We start from the raw sequence: 22,150 nt of genomic DNA, 5'->3' as shown, positions 1-22,150 counted from the left end.
TCTTCATAAACACAAATCAGAACTTGCCAATTACAATTCTATTTCTTTATCACTTAAGTGGAAGCAGTTTCCATCTCATGCACCAGCTGAATTTTACAACTAACACTATTAAAGTCATCAGCTATCCAATTCAACAACATACTAAATTTCAATGGAAAACATAGGCATATATAAGATCCAGCCCTGGACTGAAAATCTTAGTCTATTACTGCATGTACGTAAAATTGGAAGATTTAATTTAATCTAAAAGTTATATCTTACAGCAAGGAGAACGCTACAACTATCTACCACTTCCAGTTCAGCAGCTGGCCATTTGGCCACTCCCAATTAATTTCTTTTCATTCAGTATCAAAGGGTGGATACCAGAAACTAGCAGATGACATATCCCGTTGTCAAAAAGAACATAAGCCAAAGAAACAGATAACAACAAAAAAATAAAAAGGAAGCAATCATAAAAAATAAATTATAATTCATAAAAAATCACTAGTAATCATTTATACCCACTTCATTAGCAAAACATGCCCCAATTCCTATTAAAATAACATACTCAGAGCTAGCTCACTGTTAACTTTCCAAGATAATTCGCAAGCACTTTACAACTGCATATTTCAATAACCTTACAAGGACTTTTACTCTTTTGTGGAAACAGAGCATTGTGTGTCAAACTTATTGCAAAATCATGGATTAAATTGCGAATTAAATAATCTCTGCTAAAATTCCACGATAAAGATGTGCTATACAAAAAAAGAATTCCTACCCAGTGACTACTACTTCTCTGCAAAAAAAACCCAAACCAAACTTAAAAAACTATGTAAATAATGCAAGACTTTTTTCCAGTTCTATCGTCAACTGTTGTTTTACACACTACAATCGTATTTCACTTTAATAAAGTTACAGAACAAATGAATCAAGACCTAAACTTACATTTTAATGACTGGATGACTATATTATCATCATGAAATTTGCATACATATAAGTAAGGAACTCCTTCAGTGACATGCACTAATTTAACTACATGGCTTTCAATTACATTCAGAAGACTTCTAGATTTTAGAACCTCCAAATATAAACTAAAAAGAAACATTTTCATTTTCAAAATAGTCAATATTCTGAAGTTTTAAGAAAGGTTTTTGGACACATAAGATGTAGAAGGTCATTCATAATGGGAGCAATCCCACTGTTAATGAAAACTTTGCCCTCTATTTTGCCGTGCACACATTCCAAAGGAACCGTGAGCTATCAGTGGCCCAGACACCACCAAAACTCTGGACACTCTAAGCAAACAAAAACTTAATCATTTACCACACTTCTTGGTTCCTTCAAACAGATTCTGATGATTTGAAAGCTCCCATAGTACTCCCTGTAGTCACATCTGAAGCACTTACACATAAAGCAAATTAGGCAAGAGGGCATGCTACCAGCCAGGACACATCCCCCAAAGCTTCAGAGATATGCTCCCGAATGCTACCACAGTACAAATTGTCCCCCTGCCCTTCTTCCCTAACGTCCTTCTCCAAGATAACTCTTCTCACCTCTAACCCTCTGTGTCCTTTCACCCGTTCGAGCCCCTCTAATTAAAAACAAGTGTATGGCATAAAATGCCAGGAGCAAATCAAACCCAAGTCACAGAAGGTATCCCACACAACAGCAAATTTCTTGCTGCAAAATGTCCCTCTGAATGAACAAAATTCATAGAAGCACTGAGTCAGTTCGCTCTCAGACAAAGAAAATAACGAACTGATACATGCTGAAGTGAAGGAAAGCTTCCTTCAAGCTATGGAACATACACATAGCATCAAAATTCTGCCAGTTGCTTGGATCCAAGAGCAAATTTTGAGGACTGCCCCCCTTCCCCCAATTCAAACCTGTCTGAGGCTACCAACATGTATATTGAAGAGTGCAGCCCACAGATTTTGCTATATAAATAATACACTTCAAGGGAAGATTTGCCAGCGCTGTCTGGACAAGACTTGGATTTTGCTAAGTACCTAACTTAGACTGCAAAATTTAAAAAACAATAAAAGAAAACAATAACAACAAAGACACAACTATCTTGATGACATAATCTCTTCCCAATAAGACTAGAGTGATACAGAAAACCGTTTTTTATCTCCTTAAAGAAAGGAAGAACTGAAACTTAATTTGCCAGCAGCAGTGTTCAGTTGTGGCTGGTCTCAGTCTCCAAGTTCCCTGTACCTGCTGCTCCATTACCCTGCTTTTCATCAAAGTATCAATGGTTACTCAAGGTGAGGCAAAGGGGGATGTAGTCCTTGCAGAGATGCATGAGCTACACTGTGTTAATAAGACACAGCTCTTCAGGGAATATTGCTGAAAATGTGGCATGTGCTGCAACTACATGCAGCATTTTTTTTTTAACTCACATCAACCTCATGCGATCTCCAAACAAAGGTGCACCGAACCAAAGCACTCCAGCAACAGAACCGGAGATTTATCTGACACGTCTGAAGTAAGTCACTTGGCCTCTCTGCGTTTCTGTTTCTCCATCTGTGACTCTTCACTGAAAGCTTGAGAGGCTTAATTTATTAGTAGCCTGCCAAGTGCTTTAGACAAGTGTGTTACTAAAGCATTAGAACTGTGTTCATTGGTTCTGAAAGGGTAAACCATTACTCAAAGTAAAATCAACCCAACAATATCCTTAAAAGAAGACTACACTTTTTAAATGCAAAAGTATCACGTTTACCTTATTTGCTTTTATAGAAAAAAAATAAATCTCCAGGCTTTAGGTATTTCATTACAGTAGGAAATCAGAGAGCTGACTTCCTTCTGAACCCCCTTTCCCTTTATTTACTGTTACACTCCTGAAGGAGGTGATAAGCAAAAGGAAAGGAACAAGTAAAACCAAATAAAAGCGACACATGTAAGCCAGCCTCACTCTCCCCAGGCCACAGGGGAAGACCTCTAGGCACCAAGGTCCATCAGCAACCTTTAATCGACAGCAGATGTCAACTATAGGTCACCTGATCGGGGCAGAAAACAGTCTGGATGCTAATACAGACAAGGGCAAACTATTCCAAACACCTGCTGACAGCAAACACTTGAAGCACTAGACTTCATTCAGAGCAGTATCCACACTGAAGTTTTGTATCTACACAACCCCAAAGTTTGGGGCTTTGCTCCTTCCTAAACAATGCTTTTGCTGCAGTATCACTGAAAGAATTCTCACAAGGCCATTTCTGGCAAAAGAAAGTCCACACAGAATAAAAACGTCCACACCATCTAAAAACGATGGCTACATAATCGAGAAGCATACTGACTAACACCGAAACACTAGTTCCACTTTCATAATATATACTTTTCGTAGCTAAAACCAGTTGATATAAGAGAGGCAGCTGAAACAAGAAAGCCCTCAAAGATACCGATAAATATCAGTACACCAATTTCTTGTAATTTTTCAGATTATTAAAATATGAATAGTCAAATAAGACAAATATTCCCCAATGTATCACAAATTTACACCAGCTTTCATTTAGCCAGAAGACTCACAGCACACTGTGTAGAAGTTGTAACAACAGATAAGGGAATGTGACTGACTCCTGCCTCAAAAGAGCGTCCTTCTGAATCAGCAGATACTTAAGAAAAATCTCAAAAAACCCAAAGCAAACAGATTACAGAGAATTTTCTAAATATATGAATACGTATATACATATACATATATTTTTAGGATATCTGCTGTAATCTGCTTGTAGATTTTCGCATATAAACATGGTAATGCTGCGGTGCCATTCTTCATCTTGTTCTTGCTAACCTCTTTGTGTGCTTTAGATCTTTTTCAGACTGCAAACATGTATTTGTACTACACTTTGCCGCTAGTTTATCCAGCACACAATTTAAAGGATGGCTGGATGCAACTGTAAGGATGGTGCACTACTTCTCTGCATCCTTAAGCTCCCACATCATACAAAGCGTTTCCGTTCCACACTTCCAAGGACACCCTGCAGACCCTATCCTGCCTATAGCATCCTGAAGCATCACTACAGTGAAAGCAATATTGTTCTGCTCCGACAGGTCAGTGTGTATCTCTCTCTCACCAGGTAACTGGCAGTAAGAAAGTAGAGTCTTGGTTCAATCAGACATAGAGAGATGGAAGTACTCACCTCCTGGAGCCAACATCTGACCTATGTGTCATATCAAGTACACACTGTTTAGCAAGAGCTAACAGGCTTCTTCACATTGCTGCTATTCAGGACTGGAACTCTTCTGGTGCGAGTGACTGCTGTTACTTGTCTCCTGCAGAAGCACACCTTGGCATTTTGGTAAAGGGTGTGGGGAAGAGATGAAGGGCTTCTTTGTAATCAATAGACATCAGACGGAAAAGCATGGTTCAAGATGCCCCACTCAGTCCGAACATTCAGTCCAGGGCACCACACAAATAACATACCAAACGCAACTCGGAGTGTAAACTTCTAAATATTTTGTAACTGCTCAGCTGAGAACTGATGGATCAGACAGCTCTCAAGCTGTGCCATCTTCTCACAGGCAGCAACAAGGAACTGAAGAAGATTCAGATTCCCTGCACCTTTAGAAACCCCTCATGACACTACTACAAAGTAGCACAGGACGTGTGACCCTGAACATTCCTGACCAAAACTAACCTGAGCTCATGCACACAGAATTCTCATGGCTCTAGAACAGAACATACACTAACATCTTTGGAACAAACTTTATCTTTCAATTCAGTTTGTTTTAGCCTCCGCAGCTGCAGGGGAAAAAAACCCAAACCCATCTATTCTGTAGTCCTGAAATTCTTTAGCTTTTGTTGGGTGTATAGCCCTAAAACATAACATTTCAGAAAATATATCGAATATTGCATATTTTCTTCTTTAGAACCTCAATTCATGCTGTCTTCCTTTACAAGTTTTTGGAGACAGCAATGGTGATAAGCGGATGAAGGAGAAGCATTTGTCAACTTGAGATGCAGAACATTTCCTTTCCACTTATTTTGTACAGAGTGCTTACAAGAGTTATAAGACCACTGATTCTGGGAGAACCTCTGAAGACATGTCTTCACTGACAGTAGGTTAGGTGCTTCTTTTAACTCCTCATACACAACACCTCTCATCTAAGTTGAATGGTACCTTAAATCAGCACCAATTGGCCTGGCTGTGGGGATAACCAAGAGAACAGGTGACACTTTGACTCATACTGGTGAGTATATTACAACAAAGAGGCAGACAAAACGATGCAAGTGCTAATGTTATTCAAAAGACTCCTATTATTCCATTTGCAAAACCAGGACAAAAAAGGAGTTCTCACACAATATATTAGAAATTACAGACCCTCCTACCTTACCATAAAGACTGATCTGCTACATCCTCATAAATCCATGGATGAGAAGACAGGACCAGGAAAAAAATGCAAACAAAAGTTGCTCTGTTTTGCAAAGTAAAGCTAAAGGTGGTCTATGGGCCCTGATGCCAGTTACCTGAACTCACAGCAAAAAAAGGCACAAACCAAATGCAGTGCTGCGAGGAGGCTAACAGTTCTATCAATAAATGGTTAAGTTATACTTACAGAGTTAATGACTGGAGCAATACTTGTGATTTTGATTGCTAGGAAAATATAAAGGGAGAATGAGAAATGGTACTTCCTCTTCTACTTGCTATTACAGGAGGATCCTTCCACACCCATCCTGCCAGTAAAGTGCCTTTTTGCTTTGACCACCTCATATTTCACAGGAACTTCTCTTCTCACAAAAGAAGCATTTAAAATGTATGAAATTATAGGGAGAAAGTTAATTAAGAACAAAAATCTTCCTTATGATCTGTACTCAACTTCTACATTAAAACAGGCTACAGTATTTCATGACCTTATTCTAGCTTCAAGACTAAGCTTTCTGTCTGGCTAAAGCATCCTTTCTCAGAAAGTACCAGGGCCTTATGCAAGGATTTTGTGCGCTAGAGTCTACTACATCCCATGATAAGCTGTTCCTATTTAATTGTATCATTAGAAAACTGCACTTTATTTCTAGTCTGAACTGATCTAGCTTTAGCTTTCAGCCATGAGAATCCCCTTAATCTAGCTGACAAAGAACCATCTAACTGTCAGATACCTTCGCCCTGTCTAAGTACTTACAGACTTATCAGGTAGCCTCTACCGTCTGCTGATAAACTAAATAGATTGAGCTTCTTAAATCTTCCATTCTAAAGCTGATTATGTAGACCTCAAATTAATGTAGATTTTCCTGAACACTTCCCAGTTTTTTCAACACTTCATGTGCCCATCAGAACCGGGATACAACATTGCAACAAAGCTGTATCAAAGCAGCATTCCACCTTCATCATGCTCACCCAGTCATGCACTTTCAGCCTTCAAGACTGTTTTGTACAGGGAGTCATACTTAAATTAATCAGCCCTCTAAGGTAATTCTTTCTTCCCTACTTATATTCTATATAAAAGTTCTTCCTAACGCAACAAATTCCAAATGGACCATGACCAAATTTACTTCTGTTTGTTACAAATAAATAAATATGTATTTTTTAACCTCAACTGCATAAGCTCTATGTATGACAGAATGTACGAAATCAGCACTGGTATTTTACAAGAGAAAAACTGCAGAGAAAAAGATTACACTGCAATCATGTAATAGTTACCCAATTTAGTAGTTTAAAGAGCTGGCTTTATTCCATTCAATAAACTCACACTCCCAGCCTATTTTGCCTTATGGTGTTCTGGTGCTCACTTGTACATTCACCTCTTGAGGTGCCGGGTGGCCACAGCAGATTTTATTTTCAGCAAAATCCAGTGAGTACAACAAAAGATTGCTTCAGGCTAGAGCTAGTGTTCTACCAGACAAAAGGCAGAGCTGCAGGCTAGTCATGGAGGATTTGCTAATGTTATAAATCTATCCATGTTGTGAAAATTAATTGCCAGTTATAATCTTCAATTATTACTGTATCACCATCCAGCTTCCCTTTCTATCTTGGATGAAAAAAGAACACAACTAAAATTATGAAGTATCTAGGATGACCATTTCCACAAATGGAAACAAAAAGCAAACTGCTAAAAAAATCCAAATAGAGATTATAAGATCATAACCTATCCTATCTGGTAAAATATGTGTGGCCTCTACTTGCAGAGCAGTTGCAGAAAATAATGTGACGGCAGTGACTGCACAGGAAAGGAGCAAACAAGCTAGCTTTTGGAGCAGTAATATCAAATCCTACTTTTAAGTAATTTTAAAGTGATAGAAAAGCACCACACCAGTATTTGAGGTCACCTGCTAAAATGCAGTGAAGTACTGTAGGGTTTTGCTGTAATAAGAACAGACCTATTCTCACATGTGTTTTGGGTAACTGTTCTTTGGCAGAAAGATTAACCCCGAACAACATATTTTGAAAGATGTCAGTCTTTGATCACTGCTTAATTTTAATAATTTAGTGCCAGTGGAAGCATCATCTTTTAAAAACTGGTAAACAGAGCACTAACCAGCAAAGCCTGCCAATGACCTCTCATAGAGAAAGGTAACGTGCTTTGGTCATTTTGCCCCCTTTTTCCTCCTCAGTAAATACATTCTATGAACCTGTATTCTCCTCATAATCTAGAAATAAGGTATTGTTCCTTTCCTTTCCAAATCATTATGCAATAGAGTATTTCAGTGAGGACTGGATTACACCCTATCAGTACACAGAAGGTTTTCAGTGCTCTTTCATTTAATTCCAGTGCAGATAGGATTAGGCTTTCAGCAGCAGCCATATTTGTGTTCAAAGATGTCCCTGCCCCCTTTCAGTGACAAATGAATTAATTTCTGCACATAGCTGAAAGAACACTTTGGGTCTTTTTCCTATAAAGGGCGATCTGTAATCATTACCAGTAGTCAACTTGTTTATTCTCATGACTTATTCCCATTCACTTGCTCCTCTGCCTCTCCTCACACTGATAGGTGGGCTGTAGGCATGAATCACATTTCATACCCTTCCTCTGGATATACACACACACTGTCTCAATTATTACTCACAACCTCATATTATTACCATGAACAAGCTCTTAAAAGCACTTGTCCTGTGTACTGTTTTCATAGCACTCTATGCTGGTACATTGTACATTAGAAATCTGCCATGAAAAGCCCACATTCAAGGGGTTCTCCTAAAATAAATTCAAATTTCAGAGGAATTTGGACACAACAAACTGACTCTAAGGTTGAAAATCCATAACAAGGCTCAAAGCTGCTTAGAATCTTGCATGTCATTTATCCTCTGATCCTGTCACATGCAAACAAATGGGCATAACAGAACTAATACAGAAGTATGAAAGAATGGCAAATGTCGTCGCGCACACACAATGTGTTAGTTTCTCTTTACTTTTTGCCTAGTATCAAAACTAGGGCACCATTCAAGAGAACAGATGAGGCTGAAGCCTGATAAAAAATGGAATGTTTAAGTATTTGGAGAACAGAGGGCATGTTTAGGGAACGGAGTTAAGGAAGATTAAGATTTATCTTTCAGTACTTATGCTGGTTTTGCAGTTTGGCAATTGCAATTAGTTTTGCTTTCCAGCTCCAAGAGAGTAAAACAATATTAACAAAATTACAAATCTGATCTGCAGACTACTTTTCTGTGCGCTACACTATCTATCAGCTTTGATGCCTCCTTCTTCCACATCAAATGGTTATTCTCTACCTCCTTCAAATTCCTCCTTAAAATAGCTGCCTGCATGAAATTTTTCAACATTCATAGACCAATTTTTGTCTTCACAACACACACTGCATATGGTTTTGTCTGAAGCGCACTGTAAGCTCTCTGAAATATAGACTGTATCATACTGTTTTTTAAAGCTACCACTTTAATTCATGTTACATCATCTGAACACATATGTTGCACATCTCCAACTTTTCTAAATATACACCTAATAACAAGGAATTAAAAAATAAAACACAACACAAGAACTCACATTCAGGACAAACTCTTACCTTGCAGGAAAGTGATAACGCTTTGATTTGCCAAAGAGCTTGGAAAACAAACAGTCAGAATAGTGACTGCTATCTTGAAAAGCTGGAAACAATAATAAATGCCACAAAATAAAACTTGTAGCATTCCCTCCTTCAGAACTGCAGTCAAGAATATTTTTTTTCTGATGAGCAAGACACACAAAATATGTAGAGCTGCAATACCTCTTTCAAAATCTAAATACCTACAAGACTTGGTAACGTTCACACCCAGTGTGTTACGAGCTACGAGAGTACCTGAAGAAAACTTACACCAAGCACAGAATGTACAAAGACCCTATTAAAAGCACTATACACACAGCTCACCATAATTTCAAGAGCTGAAACACTTTTTCTCCTATTTCTCCTCATGTTTTTCCATTGCCATTCATTCAGTATATTTGCCCAAGGTTCTCCAAGTCTTCTAAAAAAAAGCATGAATACAGATTAGAACCACAAAACTTCTTCACAGTGTACAAAAATCCCTGAGAGACCTCGAAGCAAAAAATCTGAAGATTTTTTTTTCTTTCCTTTTTTTTTCACAGTAACTCTGCAAGACAGTGTGTATAAGCTGTTGGGATAACTGAACATTGATAACATATAGGGACAGGCAGAAAGTTGTTTGGGAAAGGCAGGCAAGGTAATGGGTAAAACCTTCCAAGTCAAAGGATCAACTCAATCCTCTGTGCCTGAGTGAAGAGCTCTTTCCCGCAGCATTCTCTTTTTCCTGTTTCCTCACACAGATGTTTAGATCTACTAAAGAGATGTGAAAACCTGAGATTAACTTCTTAAACACCGAGGAGCCTGCATCATATACAACAGTCATTCAATAAAACACCTCAAAAATCATTAAGTCCTGCTTTCTCAAGAAAAAAAAAAGCACAGTATCATAAAGCATGCAGACAGCAACAAGCTTGCTTTGCCCTGCAAGACAAGCAAAAGTCATATAATCCTGTTTACTGCAGCACTGAGCCTAAACTCTGATGATACACCCCGTGCAGTACAATGTCAGATGAGGTTCAGTCCATGATAATGTAATCCTATGGCCTTGTTTCGGCTCTGGAAGCAAGGACAAGTCAGTATCACATAGAAATATTATCTATTCACGATGCACTGTAAAGAACAGAACTACTGAGCTAGAAACCAGCAAGCAAGCTACTTTCATGTCCATAACGCAATGTGATAGCATATGACCACTCACCAAAGCACAGAAGCATTCTGCTGCCACAGCTATGGTCCACGCACTCTTCTCTCTCCTTGGAGAATAGTCAATATCCTTTGGATTTCTCAAGAATGCTGCTCTTCTTAAAGGCTCTGAACTTAAAGGCACATTATAGATTCAAGCCTGGGGTTGTCGTAGAATACAAACTGCCAGCAGTCTTCTCTCCAGTCCAAAAGAATCTTTCATCTGAGAACCTGACCCAAAGGCTGACCTGGCATATACTGAATGGCACCAATTCACTCTCTCAGCACTGCTTCTTATTCCCTTCCCATTATTTCTGATGCCCAGGACTCCATCTTCTTTCACTCTGACACAATAACTTTTGCCATTTTTGTTTACACCCTGGATGGGTGTCTCCTTCCCACAACGAGGCCCAACAAAACCAGTCCTAAACCCATGCTCATCTTAAATATCCATTTCCTGTGCTTTATTCTTGAATTTGCAGTGGAAAAGGAAACCAGTCTGGAAATGAGGTTATTGCACAGTTTTTTTTTCTTTCTCTCCCCTGCTGCTTAGTAAGCTGTGCCATTCCTCCACTTGAGCTAAACCCACACCTGCAATTTTAGCCTTTTTTCCTCCTACTTTTGACTCACTCCTTAAACCTTTTCTCTTGTATCCATTTCTTTCTCCACAATAAAATGCAAATATTTATTCCAAGGGAAAGCCAAAAAACATAATAACCATTTTACATTCTCCCTTCCTACTCCCTTTCTCCTCCTTACAGCTCTCCTTTCTTCCTCGTACCATACATATAAAACACATCTAACTCACTCTTTCCACTTGCCTCACTGATGTCACTCCACACCTCACATCTCCTTTCTCCTCTTGCTCTGACTGAACAGCAGGACAGCCAATCAGTCTTTCCTATGCTTGGAAATCTACCTCTGACCCTTTGCTTTTCCAACTACACTACTTCTTTTTGTAATCTTCTTTCACCTTTAAGCTCATTATGAAACATTTGATATCAAATTACACTTTTAATTTGTCTCTAACTTCAGCCTGAGCTTCCTTGCACTTCATTGAAACTATGTTCGCTAAAATGTCTAAAAACCTTTTACTACTGCAGCATCAAAATACGTTAATGATTTTAATCACCCATCATCCTTGTGCATTTTTAATAACAAATTAAACACATTTCTCCTTTTGAAGCATTCGTTTTCCTTTTCTGACTTCCATGACTCTACCCTCTCCTGCTTCCCTTCCTACCTGTACCAAACCCTTCACAGGTCACCAGGAGGCTCCTTATTCCCTCCTCTGTCTTCCAGCAGGGCTCCTTTGAGATACATCTTTTGCCCCTTCCCTTATGTCTGGGAATTTCACCCACACTCAGCTCCTAAGGAGATATGTCTCAAATAGAGTAGATTTATGTCTAAACAAAAAGTCTCAGCCTATCTTTCTGACACCTCTTGTCACTGTGAAGCTGTCAGCTTCAGCTCAATACAGCTAGAACAGAACTTAGATCTCACCTCTCCCACCCTCTTTTCTCCACCTCCTTTCCTGATTGCTGTGGACAGCATTATCATCTTGCCCAACATTCAGATATGAAATACTATGTCATCTTTGACTATGACTTCTCTTTTGATCCATTCATTCAGGATAAACAATTCTTCCTGTATTGCATCCTTAGGACAAAGTCGTCTCTTCAGAGCTAAAGGTTTTTCTGGGCCTTCATCTCACATTAGTTACTAAAACATTCTTTTTCATCTCGACAAACATTATCCTGCTTGTTCACACTGCTCCAAAAGTTATTTCTTCTGTATTGTCATACTGATCTACCATTATTCTCTCTGCATTCTTCCATGCACAATCTTCCATTCCAACTTTAAACACCGGGAATGACTCATCTCTGCTCTCCTTTGCCTTACCTACACTCTCCCATCCACATCCTACTAGCTGCCACATCATTTGCTCATGTTTCTAGTTGGCTCATGATGTCAGTATCCATTCACAAAGCTTTTAACAACCAGTCTGTATTTGCATTCAGGGCAACTTCCACACTTGAGTATGGATACCTTCCAACCTCGTGCAAAATTACTTCACTGCCCTCCGACCAGCACCTTAAAGCTTTCCTTGCCACAGTCCTAAGAAAGCCACTCGAGCTTAGGCTGACCATCGATCATGTTGAGCAACTCAGTGTTTTTGTTTGTCAATATTAAAACTCCTGCTTTGTCATATATTAAAAAATCAATTCTCTGTGGCACTACAATTTCACAACACAAACGTGCACACATTCTTCCTCCCTGAGCTAGTACCCTGTACAGTAGTGTCTTGTCTCTGATGGAGCTGCTAGGCATTAGGATCATGCAAATAATAATGCTGCCCCCCTTAATCATGGCAGGAACAGATGAATTACTTATATTCATCCAGATCATTGTCCTCTGACTGTCTCCATTATCAGCCCCAAACAAACAAGGTTTTGGCTCTGTCGGTGTCTGTTGTGGTGGCATGGGTCCAACAAACTTTTCAGATTTAAATCATCAGTAGCATCCTGTCTCAATGAGATACAATTAAGAGCAGCTTAAAAAATAACTGGATATGCTAACTACCAGCTATCTACCTAATCTGAACAATCACCAGAGGCCAGCCTAACGGCCACCTGAGGACAGCACACCTATCAGAGATTTAAAAATGAAAACACATGATGATTTACACTACTGCAAATCTCTGTTTCCCTTCTGACCATTTCACCCTAGAATGACGACAAGCTGAAGTCACCTTATTCTGCCACTGGAAACATCAATTCCACCCTCTTTTGTCTCGGTAGAGATTTTTGATCCAACAAACTCGCCAACAACTATTACATATGTGACATTAGCAGTATCGATCCAAATACAACCTCAAATTCCCAGTCTCTGCCTGCCCACTACGTCTAGCCCCCTACAGGAGGAAGAGAGAGAGTGACTGGACAGAAAATGTCAAACATGTATATTAGAAAAAAATATAAACAAACCAAACAAACAAAAGAGTGCAGGGAAGAGCACCACACAGAATCGAACCCCATGAACTCTTGCCTTTTGTCAGTCATTCTTACATCTTGATGTTACTTCATCAGTCACTCTTCTGTCTCTTCTGCTGATCACCTGCTCCAAGGGAACAGAAAGGGAAGCAAGCCTAAGCCCCTTGGGTACTGTGCGCAGCTCTGTCACAATACGACTGCTTCCATTTTATGGATGATTCAGGAGGGGCCTGGGGATTAAGTGAAACTGCACTAGATGTGCATCGGTACCAATGGTTGTGCAGAACCTAGAACTTTTGCCTTCAAGACCTTTGCTGCTTCTGGCTGATGGTATTTCTGGTCTGAGAACACTCCACTTCTTTTTTGCCAAACACCACATAAATGCTTCCACACAGAAATAATGAAGCAGCAAGACCAAATAATTTTAAATTCTAACCACTGCGAAGAATACAGATAAATAAAATGATGTACTGGGCTTAGAGGCTGTAACTATGAAAGGAAATTGCTGAATTAAAAACACAACATTTCAGAAGTAAGGAAGACATCTCTACTTCTATTGAATACAAGACTAAGAGCAATCAGGAACCCCGGTTCTTCAGCAACATCAGTGGCTTTCAAGCATGACTTTTAATAAGCTATACAACAACATATGACAAAGCCACTCCTTTAAAATCATGAACATTTAATCACAGAATGGGACACAAAAAAGAGAAAAATTATACATGCCATAGTTTTTTTTCCTCTGCCCTGCATGGGTCTTCAGTAACTGAGCTGGATTCTATCTCCACCTGAGTCAGCTTAGGCAACTGCACAGCACTACAATAAAAAAACCAGATTATTTAACCCACATAGCGTCCATCTTTCTCACCCAGCAAAAGAACTGTCAAAGAGTTCTTGCTATAGGCTTGCTGAGGGACCTCTGTCAAACACCCCTACTGTAAGGAGAGAATTTGCCACAGTTTTTTTCAGCATATAAATTACTTAAAGACAACAGCTTACCTGGCATCTTGTGCCATTAACTCCTGAAACACCTTTTTCAAGGACAAGCTGAAGAACTTCTGCACCAAGTTGAACTTTGAAGACGGAGAGATCTAGTAACTTAATCCACACCCAGATGAAAACCTTTCTTGCTAGTTACTCCAAAATTACCCTTAATGACAAGTAGTTATGGCACTTATATAACATCATGGTGAGTTAACCGTTTAAGACATACTCATGCGCGCAGTGTTACAAATCTAACCTTTCACTGAGACTACCAGATGTAGATGTGTTCTGCCTACAGGACTCCTGTCATCCACAACTTAAACAAAATGGGATTTGAAACACGTTTTCTATAGAATTTTCCACCACTTCCATTTTGTATACCTCAGCCTTGGTTAAATGGCTATTTTTTTTTGCCCCAAAGGTAAAACAGAACCTGATAATGTCCTAATTTTTAAATAACTAGGAACAAAAGGCCCATTTCAAGGAAATTACTCCGTTTCACAGCAGAAATGGTTCTATTCTTGCATAGCCTTTTTATACATGGAAACCCATGTTGCATCCATAAGCTCTTAACAATATACAGAGGCAGATGAACAAAAATATACACACGTGTTCTTTTACCTCCACCAACATTAGATAAAAGAAGTAATTTTACTTTCTGTGATGATGACAGCATTTGGGGTACACCCTAATAAACACACCGCTTCCCTCCTTCTCAAGTTGTCTTATGAATTACAATAAGTAGAAGGAATGTCAGAGACAGATCTTTAGTGAGAGTGCTGTCAGCTGACAGAAAACTACACATGGTTTCCCCACCAGTATTCAAAAGAGGTACCTTAAACTACAGGAGAACTAACCTCTTCAGAGTAACTGTTGCACAAATACTGGGGAAGATATCACCTGAACTCCATCAAGGTTATGTGTCACCTAACAAACCCAGAATTTTCAAAGAAGTCATTTACAGAACAGTTTTAGATACATAATCAAAAGCATTAAATTCCTGATTCAAAACACAGAATGCCTGATCAGAAAGCATTACCATTACTCCACTCTTTTTATCTAGTGTGTGGGTTGATGAACTAAAGGACAGGTTTCAGAAAATAACTATACTATGAGGATAAACTACAATTCTGACTAAATTTCTGGGCACTATCATACATTATGTTTCATCCTTTCTCTGTCACCATTCCTTAAGGCACACTAAATGAGGTGACAGCCACAACCACGAGCCACGCCACCCCCCGTTGCAGAAGCTGTCCATGGGAAAAAAAAAATAAAAATATCAGTCAGATGTCATATACTAAACTGATCAGGCATTTGAACAACAGAACGCACACCAGTATTCATCCCTGCTGCCATTTGTCATCCTAAAGGAAAACCCCATGGGGACTTTTGCTCACTATTCTTATTCGCAGCATAAAGATGGGAACGGTAAGAAAAAGTTTCTCTTTAACAACAGCCATGGGTTTGCACCTTGGCAATTCTCAGTTCTTTCATTCACCAAGCTCCATCTAAATATTACATCTGTTTAAGAACCAGTATCTCTGGAAGATCTTATCAGCTTACAGGGAAGAGAAAGAAAATTATACAGCCATCAACCCTCTCTTTTGACTATTGCAAAACCAACCCCAACCCCGAATTACCAACTAAGGTGGTCTAAATTCAACAGCCTCACCTCTTTCTTTCAAGGTATGCGTTTAAAGCTTTATCATAATTTTCTTTCCCTCTCAGCCCTTTCCAACATTCCCTATCACCACAAAAAGGTGAAAGATGAAGGCAGCTAAGAAAAACAAGAATGCTTTATTCCAAGTTTTTTGTTTGATATGTTTTTAAAGGAGACAAAAAGCACCATTGGCAAACCACTAGTAAATAAAAAAATAAATAGTAATTAAAAAAAAAAAACAAAGCTCCAATCTCTACACTTACATTAAGAAGCTGGTTTTGTCATTTTCTCTTCTTTCACAATCTCCTCATAAATAAATTTAATTCTCTTCCTCTTGCTTTTCATAAAGTAGAATGTTGTATGCTACATGCTTTTTTTTCCTATAGACGTGTTCCTAGGATCTCCCAACCTCCTTAACCTCTTACTTTTTCCAAGAAGAATGATAAAATCATCAAGATAGTTTTCTGAAGAATAAAAAAATACTGAAAGAAGTAAAACTAATCAGTATCTTTTTAATTTTGTTCTGGTGTTGACAAAGGATTTACCAAAAAGCTTCCCATCAGATATTCATGAGGGAATTTGAGATAGGAAAAAAATATTATAAACAACTTTCCCACAGATTTAATACTCCAGTTTGCACATGTAATCATCAAGAAAAATGGTCAGATTTGGGGCTGCACAATAAGGATACAGAATCTTGAATTCTAACACTACATCAGAAAAATAGAATAGATTTTTGTATGTAACATCCCTAATGTTAAACAATAGTGAGTCAGTATGGTTAGCGAAAAGATTATCTAAGACAAAACACACACATCATCAGATAGAAACCTCAATAACACAAACCTACTGAACTGAGAAACTGAAGTTGAGTACCAAGTACCTAGACACAGATCTAAATCCCACAGGTCATATTTAACCCTGCCATAGCTCACGAAGGTACACAGGATACCTCTGCTCCTTGACAGTCTGTGCCTACCTAGAAATACTCCCAGCACTTAATGCTTGCACATTTGCTAAACCCATTATTAATGAAACCTATACGTAAGACAACAAAATCCACATTCTTCTACTGTTTTCATAGGTGTTGTATAAAGTACAACATATGCTGCAAAATTAATCTAAAATCAGTTACAGGTTATGACTGATAATAAAAGATCACTGCATATATCTCAGGTGTAGAGTTACTGTGACTTTTTACAGGACACGATTTGTCAAATATATACAGATTCCTTCTACTATGTAGGCTATCGTCAAGAAAATCTTCAGTTCTTCAAATATGCCATTCAACTTTTACAAATTCAATATAAACTCTAAATGCTGCTCCAATTCTGATAACCCCTCTTTTAGCTAAGCCGGCTGGTTGGTAGTGATTTGTCAGATAAGTTACACAATATTGTTTCTGCTTCCTGATTAGATAAGCAGATAAGTGGTTTGTTTTTTTCTGGCACAAACATTTATGCATAAAATTTTCATTTTCTGTGAACACTTGCAACTTGGTAATCCCCTCTCCCCAGATCTACATGACAGTAAGAAGCAGCCATGGATATACTGCATGTGCTAAAGGAAACCATAAAGTAAGTATTAGCCTGCAAAAAGCGACTCAGTCTACAAAACTGAACAAACGTTCAGGAAATTTCTCTTCCTCTGTGCTGCCTCCATACACACTGTGGAATAAAGGAAAGCAGTGAACAATATTTCTGCATCTTTACTTCTGCCCTAAGGAAGGGGCACAGGGGGCACACACAGCCTTGGTACATCTTCCAGATTAAAGAAATGAACAGCACAGCCAGACTGCGACTCCTTTGCCCAGGGATGTGCCAGGAAGTATCAGCACTTTGGCAGGTGGAGATTTGGCAGTGCTTCTCCCACTGCCACTGGGGAATGCTGCCTCCCAGGTCCCCGTCTGGGGGAAGAAGAGCAGTCCATCACTCCAAACACATACAGTACACAACCAGAAAGGAAGCAGTGACACAGGGATGGAGCCAGCTCAAGGCATTTTTTGACATTCAACATAATTTCTTTCCACAAAACCAAAGTCAACCACCTTGTTGTGGTCCGGAGGAGACCACCATCTTCCCACTCCTTCCCTCCACCAGGTTCTCCACACACAGTTTCACTAATCTAAAAAGTCTGCTTATGAGGGACTGGCCATGTAATTCCAGATGTACTGACTAAAGTCGGCAAAACGCAGACAAATACTACAAGAAGTGAATGCAGTGAGATCAGATTTTACAACTGTCTTTATCAAACAGGACAACAATTTTTGATACTTGAAGTCGCAGAATCATAGAATCATTAAGGTTGGGAAAGACCTCTAAGATCATCAAGTCCTACTGCTAGATTAACACCACCATGCCTACTAAACCATGTCCCGAAGTGCCATGGCCATACACTTTCTAAACACTCCAAGGACAGAGACTCCACCACCTCCCTAGGCAGTCCTGTCTGCCCATCATTCCCCAACTACCTTATACATATTAAGTCTGATTTTACTAAGACACTGCTTACAATCTCCCGGCACCACAAATGCCATAAGAAGGTCTATTCAAATAGATACGATTGCCAAGAAAAATGAGTCGGGTTTGGTATTAAGATGTACCACAACCACAGCCCTTGTCCCTGAACAAAGCAAATACAAAAAGCCAACATGTCACATGGCAGACGCGTGCAAGATCAGAATAAGCGCACAAGTGTTCCTATAAGTACACGAGCAATGTTTTCTACAGACCAATTTAACTCTTCAAATTTTTCCCCATCTTCATCAGTAAGGATAGCAAGGCTCAAGGAAGACTTCTAGTGGGTGTTCAGACACCCATTATCAGATGGGCGTGGTGAAAACACCTGTATTATTTACAGGCTGCTTAAGAGAACATAGTAGGAACATTTCAACACGTACTAATTTATTCAAACTTCATGAAAGTTCTTTCTAAGTCATCTAAAGTGAGTTACTAGGTGGAAGCAACGAAATTCCTAAAGCTTTTCATTTTCTCAATTTAACAGTCAGTTTGGGGCTTTTAAACTGTATTACAATGTAACTACTATAAAAGCTAGTAAGTGCTTCACACCTCTCCCTGTCACAATGACAGCAATGACATGAGGCTCTGTTTGGAGATAATTTTTCTGGATAGTGAGTTTAAATAGAGCGTCTTTGACAAGGTCTCTAACCCTCTAAAAAAAAAAAAAAAGAAAAACTGAGAGACTAGAGACAATAATTCAAATCGAATCATTCTAGGAAACAATTAGTATGCTAGGTATGATTAAAGAGTAAGGACGCGCTTCGATCTTTATGTCTCAAGTAAGCCTACAGTAAGAATTTGTGCTCAAGGACTTCTAGGCACAAAACATTTTATCTCAACAAGTTAAGCTCCTAACTAAGGCCAAGCTCCAGTAGGAAGATTTTTGTTCAATTACTTTTGAATCAAACGTATGTTCAACATTACTGATAGCCGTACAAACTGTTCGGGCCTCAACCTTTTATCTATAATTACACTACATGAAAATCCCAGTTCTTCCTCTAACTTATTTTGGGGCTGCCAAAACAGAGAGGTTCATGCATGTAAGAATCCAGACAGGAACACAATCAAGCTTGGCCTCTCTATAAAGGTCTTCAAAAGTGAGGTTTTACAGTATTTTAAATAATTCTATTTAATGTGTACTCTATGCAGTTATATGGTTTATTGCACAAATCTGCGTTGCTGATTAATTCATTCTTTTTTCAAGAGCTTGTTTAGAAAACATAAGATTCCTTTAAGCTGCCAAGATGCTCAAAATTAAATGCACGTGTAATGACAACTATAATATAACGAGAAACTTAACATCATTTCAGAATATATATTATGACATTACAGGTAATAGCCGGATTCCTCTCAGCATCAGTAAATCACACTGAAGTTTCACTATGATGGGATCGTTAGTTATGATATGACTTCACAAGACACATTTTTCATGACCGAACGGTTGTATATGTATCCTGCTCTTAACAGAACAGAAACAAACAGAAAGCTACATGAAAATATGTCCCAAACCATTTCTCTAGCTGCATTAGGTGTTACCTCAGCACATGACAAACAAAACGTGTCCATGTGATTTGCCTAGACTCACCACTGAAGTTTCTCCTCTCGCAACTGACAGAATCATGTCAGGCATGGCATATTAGCAAACACCATTAGCCTGGAATTTGCCTGTTCATACATATGGTACCGGAAAACCTCATGGCCCATGTGATGTACTAGGTTTGGTTTTGCATAACACGCATGGCTTCGCCTGACGTAAGATAATATTAGACGTCGGCCACTCAGTTGACTCAAAGTCACACTCAGCAGTGAGAATGAAAGCATAAAATGCGACTTGAGCTAAAGCAAATGAACTCAAAGACTGCAACAGACCGTTTCTCTCTGCAAGTGAAAATGTTTTTCGCTACAGTCATGGATAACATAATGTTTAAAGTCGCTGCACGGCTTTACGTGCTTGTCTTCATGAGAATGTGAAGCATTGCACCAAGAAGGGACAGGATTCTTGAAAGAAACCCCAATATGGCCTCTGATGTGTAGTTGTCTTTTGACTTAAAATCGCCCATCCTTCACTGTGTCCATCCGTCGCACGCGTACACCTGTTATACTCGTCCGTCGCACGCATACACCTGTTATAGTTGCACTTCAGAAGAAGTTGACACGGTGACAGTCACCTGCATGTATCCAGCCCTGAAACAACCTTCCCAGCAGCCAGATCCACACGCCGCCAGCCCACCTGGCCCAGGCCGAACCACCGTCCCCCACAGCCACCAAGAGACAGACAGGTAGCGAGGCGTGCCAGCACTAGCCACTTACCTTCTTTATTAAGCCTCATAACCTCCCTGCTTTTTCCACCCTCCTTTCCAGTCTCTTCTAGATCTACACCTGCGGGAGAGAAGCAGAGTCAGGGAGCGCCAGGGCCCGCAGAGGTGTGCATTTATTGTTTGGCGGGGGAGAGGTGAGCGGTGTTGCCATTCGCACCAGCACAAAGCTCACAGCATCAGCCGGGGCGCGGACCCCCCCGCCCCGCATCCCCCCCCGCATCCCCGCATCCACCCCCTTCCTTCTCCCGCCGGGGCCTCCCGCACACACGGCCCCGGGGCTCGGCGTCAGCCGGGGGGGCGGCGCCGGGGGCACCCGCCGAGCCCCGCGCCGGTCGCTGCCCTTACTGTGCGGGGGGGCGGCGCCGTGCGCGTGCGGGGGGGCGGCCTCCCGCACCCAGGCGGCCCAGGGCTGGCCCAGGAACGCCTCGGGACTGGGCACGGGCCGCTCCAGGGCCGCCATGGCGCCGCGCCTGCTTGCTTTTCCCGTTTCCTTCGGCGGCGGCGGCGGCGAGCGAGCGAGCGAGACACGGGATTCGAGAACGCCGCACGTCATCCTCGGGACGTTCCGCCGCCCACACGGGGGTAGTGTCAGCCCCTGCTCCCTATCAGATCGGGCTCCCCGCCGCACAGCGCGCATGCCCGCGCCCCCCGCGCCTGCGCCCGCCGCACCGGCATTGGGCCTGCCGGCCGCCGCCCCCGCGCAGCCCCGCGCGGACCCTCCGCTGAGCCCCGCGCAGCCCCACGCGGACCGTCCGCGCCCTCCCTGCGCCGAGCCTCGCAGCCCCTCCGCGCCCTCCCTGCGCCGTGCCCCGCAGCCCCGCCGAGCCCCGCAGCCCCTCCGCGCCCCTCCGCCGCCGCCCCCGCGTGGACCTTCCGCGCCCTGCCTGCGGCCAGCTCCGCATAGCCCCTCCGCGCTCTCTTGCTCTTCCTCCGCCAAGCCTCGCGCAGCCCCGCTCCCTTTTTCCGCCGAGCCCCGCAGCCCCTCCGCGCCCTTCCTCTGTCGCCCCCTCGCAGCCCCTCCGCCGAGCCCCGCGTAGCCCCTCCGCGCCCCCTCGCTCTTCTTCTGCCAAGCTCCGCACAGCCCCTCCGCGCCCCCGCCGAGCCCCGTGCAGGTCCTCCGCGCAGCGCTGCCCCTCCGAGCCCCCGTGCCGCCCCTCCGCGCTGTCCCGCGCAGTCCAAGCCCGCTGCCCCTCCGCCCCCCGCAGCCCCGGCCGCCCCCTGCGCTGCCCGTCCCGTTGCGCGCCCCGCGCCCGCAGCGAGCGCCTGGGAAGCGGCCCCGGCGTGCGGTGTCGGGGCTCCCCCTCCCCCGGCCGCTCCTGGCTGCGCTCCCGCGGGTAATCTGCAGCCACAACTACAGCCACTTCGTTGCCCAAATGCTGCCTAATCTGTGTTTGAGTACGGGCTTCGTCTGTTTGCACGTGGGTTTGGGCTTGTTCTGGCGTTCCAGGCTATGGTACAGCAGCTCTGAACTCACAATTCCTGCTCTCCTCAAATAGCACCGACCCTTTAACCTGCTGTACGTCACCTATGGGATGTATGTGCCTTTC

At 41.6% G+C, this 22,150-nt stretch overlaps 2 protein-coding genes across 8 annotated transcripts in view; one reads left to right on the top strand and one right to left on the bottom strand.

Annotated features, from left to right (window-relative positions):
• ATXN7L1 (ataxin 7 like 1) overlaps positions 1–21,169 on the bottom strand; it is a 118,319-nt gene extending 97,150 nt beyond the window's left edge. For all 3 annotated transcript variants that reach the window (XM_054049810.1, XM_054049829.1, XM_054049819.1), the window contains exons 1-2: positions 20,949–21,169; positions 20,596–20,664 (exon numbers count right to left, since the gene is read on the bottom strand). In XM_054049810.1, the coding sequence (XP_053905785.1) occupies positions 20,596–20,664; positions 20,949–21,156 (277 nt within the window). In that variant the 5' untranslated portion in view covers positions 21,157–21,169. The remainder of the gene's footprint in view (positions 1–20,595; positions 20,665–20,948) is intronic.
• CDHR3 (cadherin related family member 3) overlaps positions 21,086–22,150 on the top strand; it is a 63,645-nt gene continuing 62,580 nt past the window's right edge. For 2 of the 5 annotated variants that reach the window (XM_054049766.1, XM_054049717.1), the window contains exon 1: positions 21,538–22,137. The gene's annotated coding sequence lies outside the window, so the exon portion shown is untranslated. Of the gene's footprint in view, positions 21,186–21,535; positions 22,138–22,150 lie in introns of those variants that run through there. The other 3 variants (XM_054049756.1, XM_054049724.1, XM_054049687.1) reach the window with 3 other exon arrangements.

This window comes from Cuculus canorus, chromosome 1 (genome assembly GCF_017976375.1).
Source record: "Cuculus canorus isolate bCucCan1 chromosome 1, bCucCan1.pri, whole genome shotgun sequence".
Lineage (NCBI taxonomy): Eukaryota > Metazoa > Chordata > Aves > Cuculiformes > Cuculidae > Cuculus > Cuculus canorus.
The sequence above is the reverse complement of the archived record's forward strand: the minus strand, read 5'-3'. Positions and strand labels throughout refer to the sequence as shown.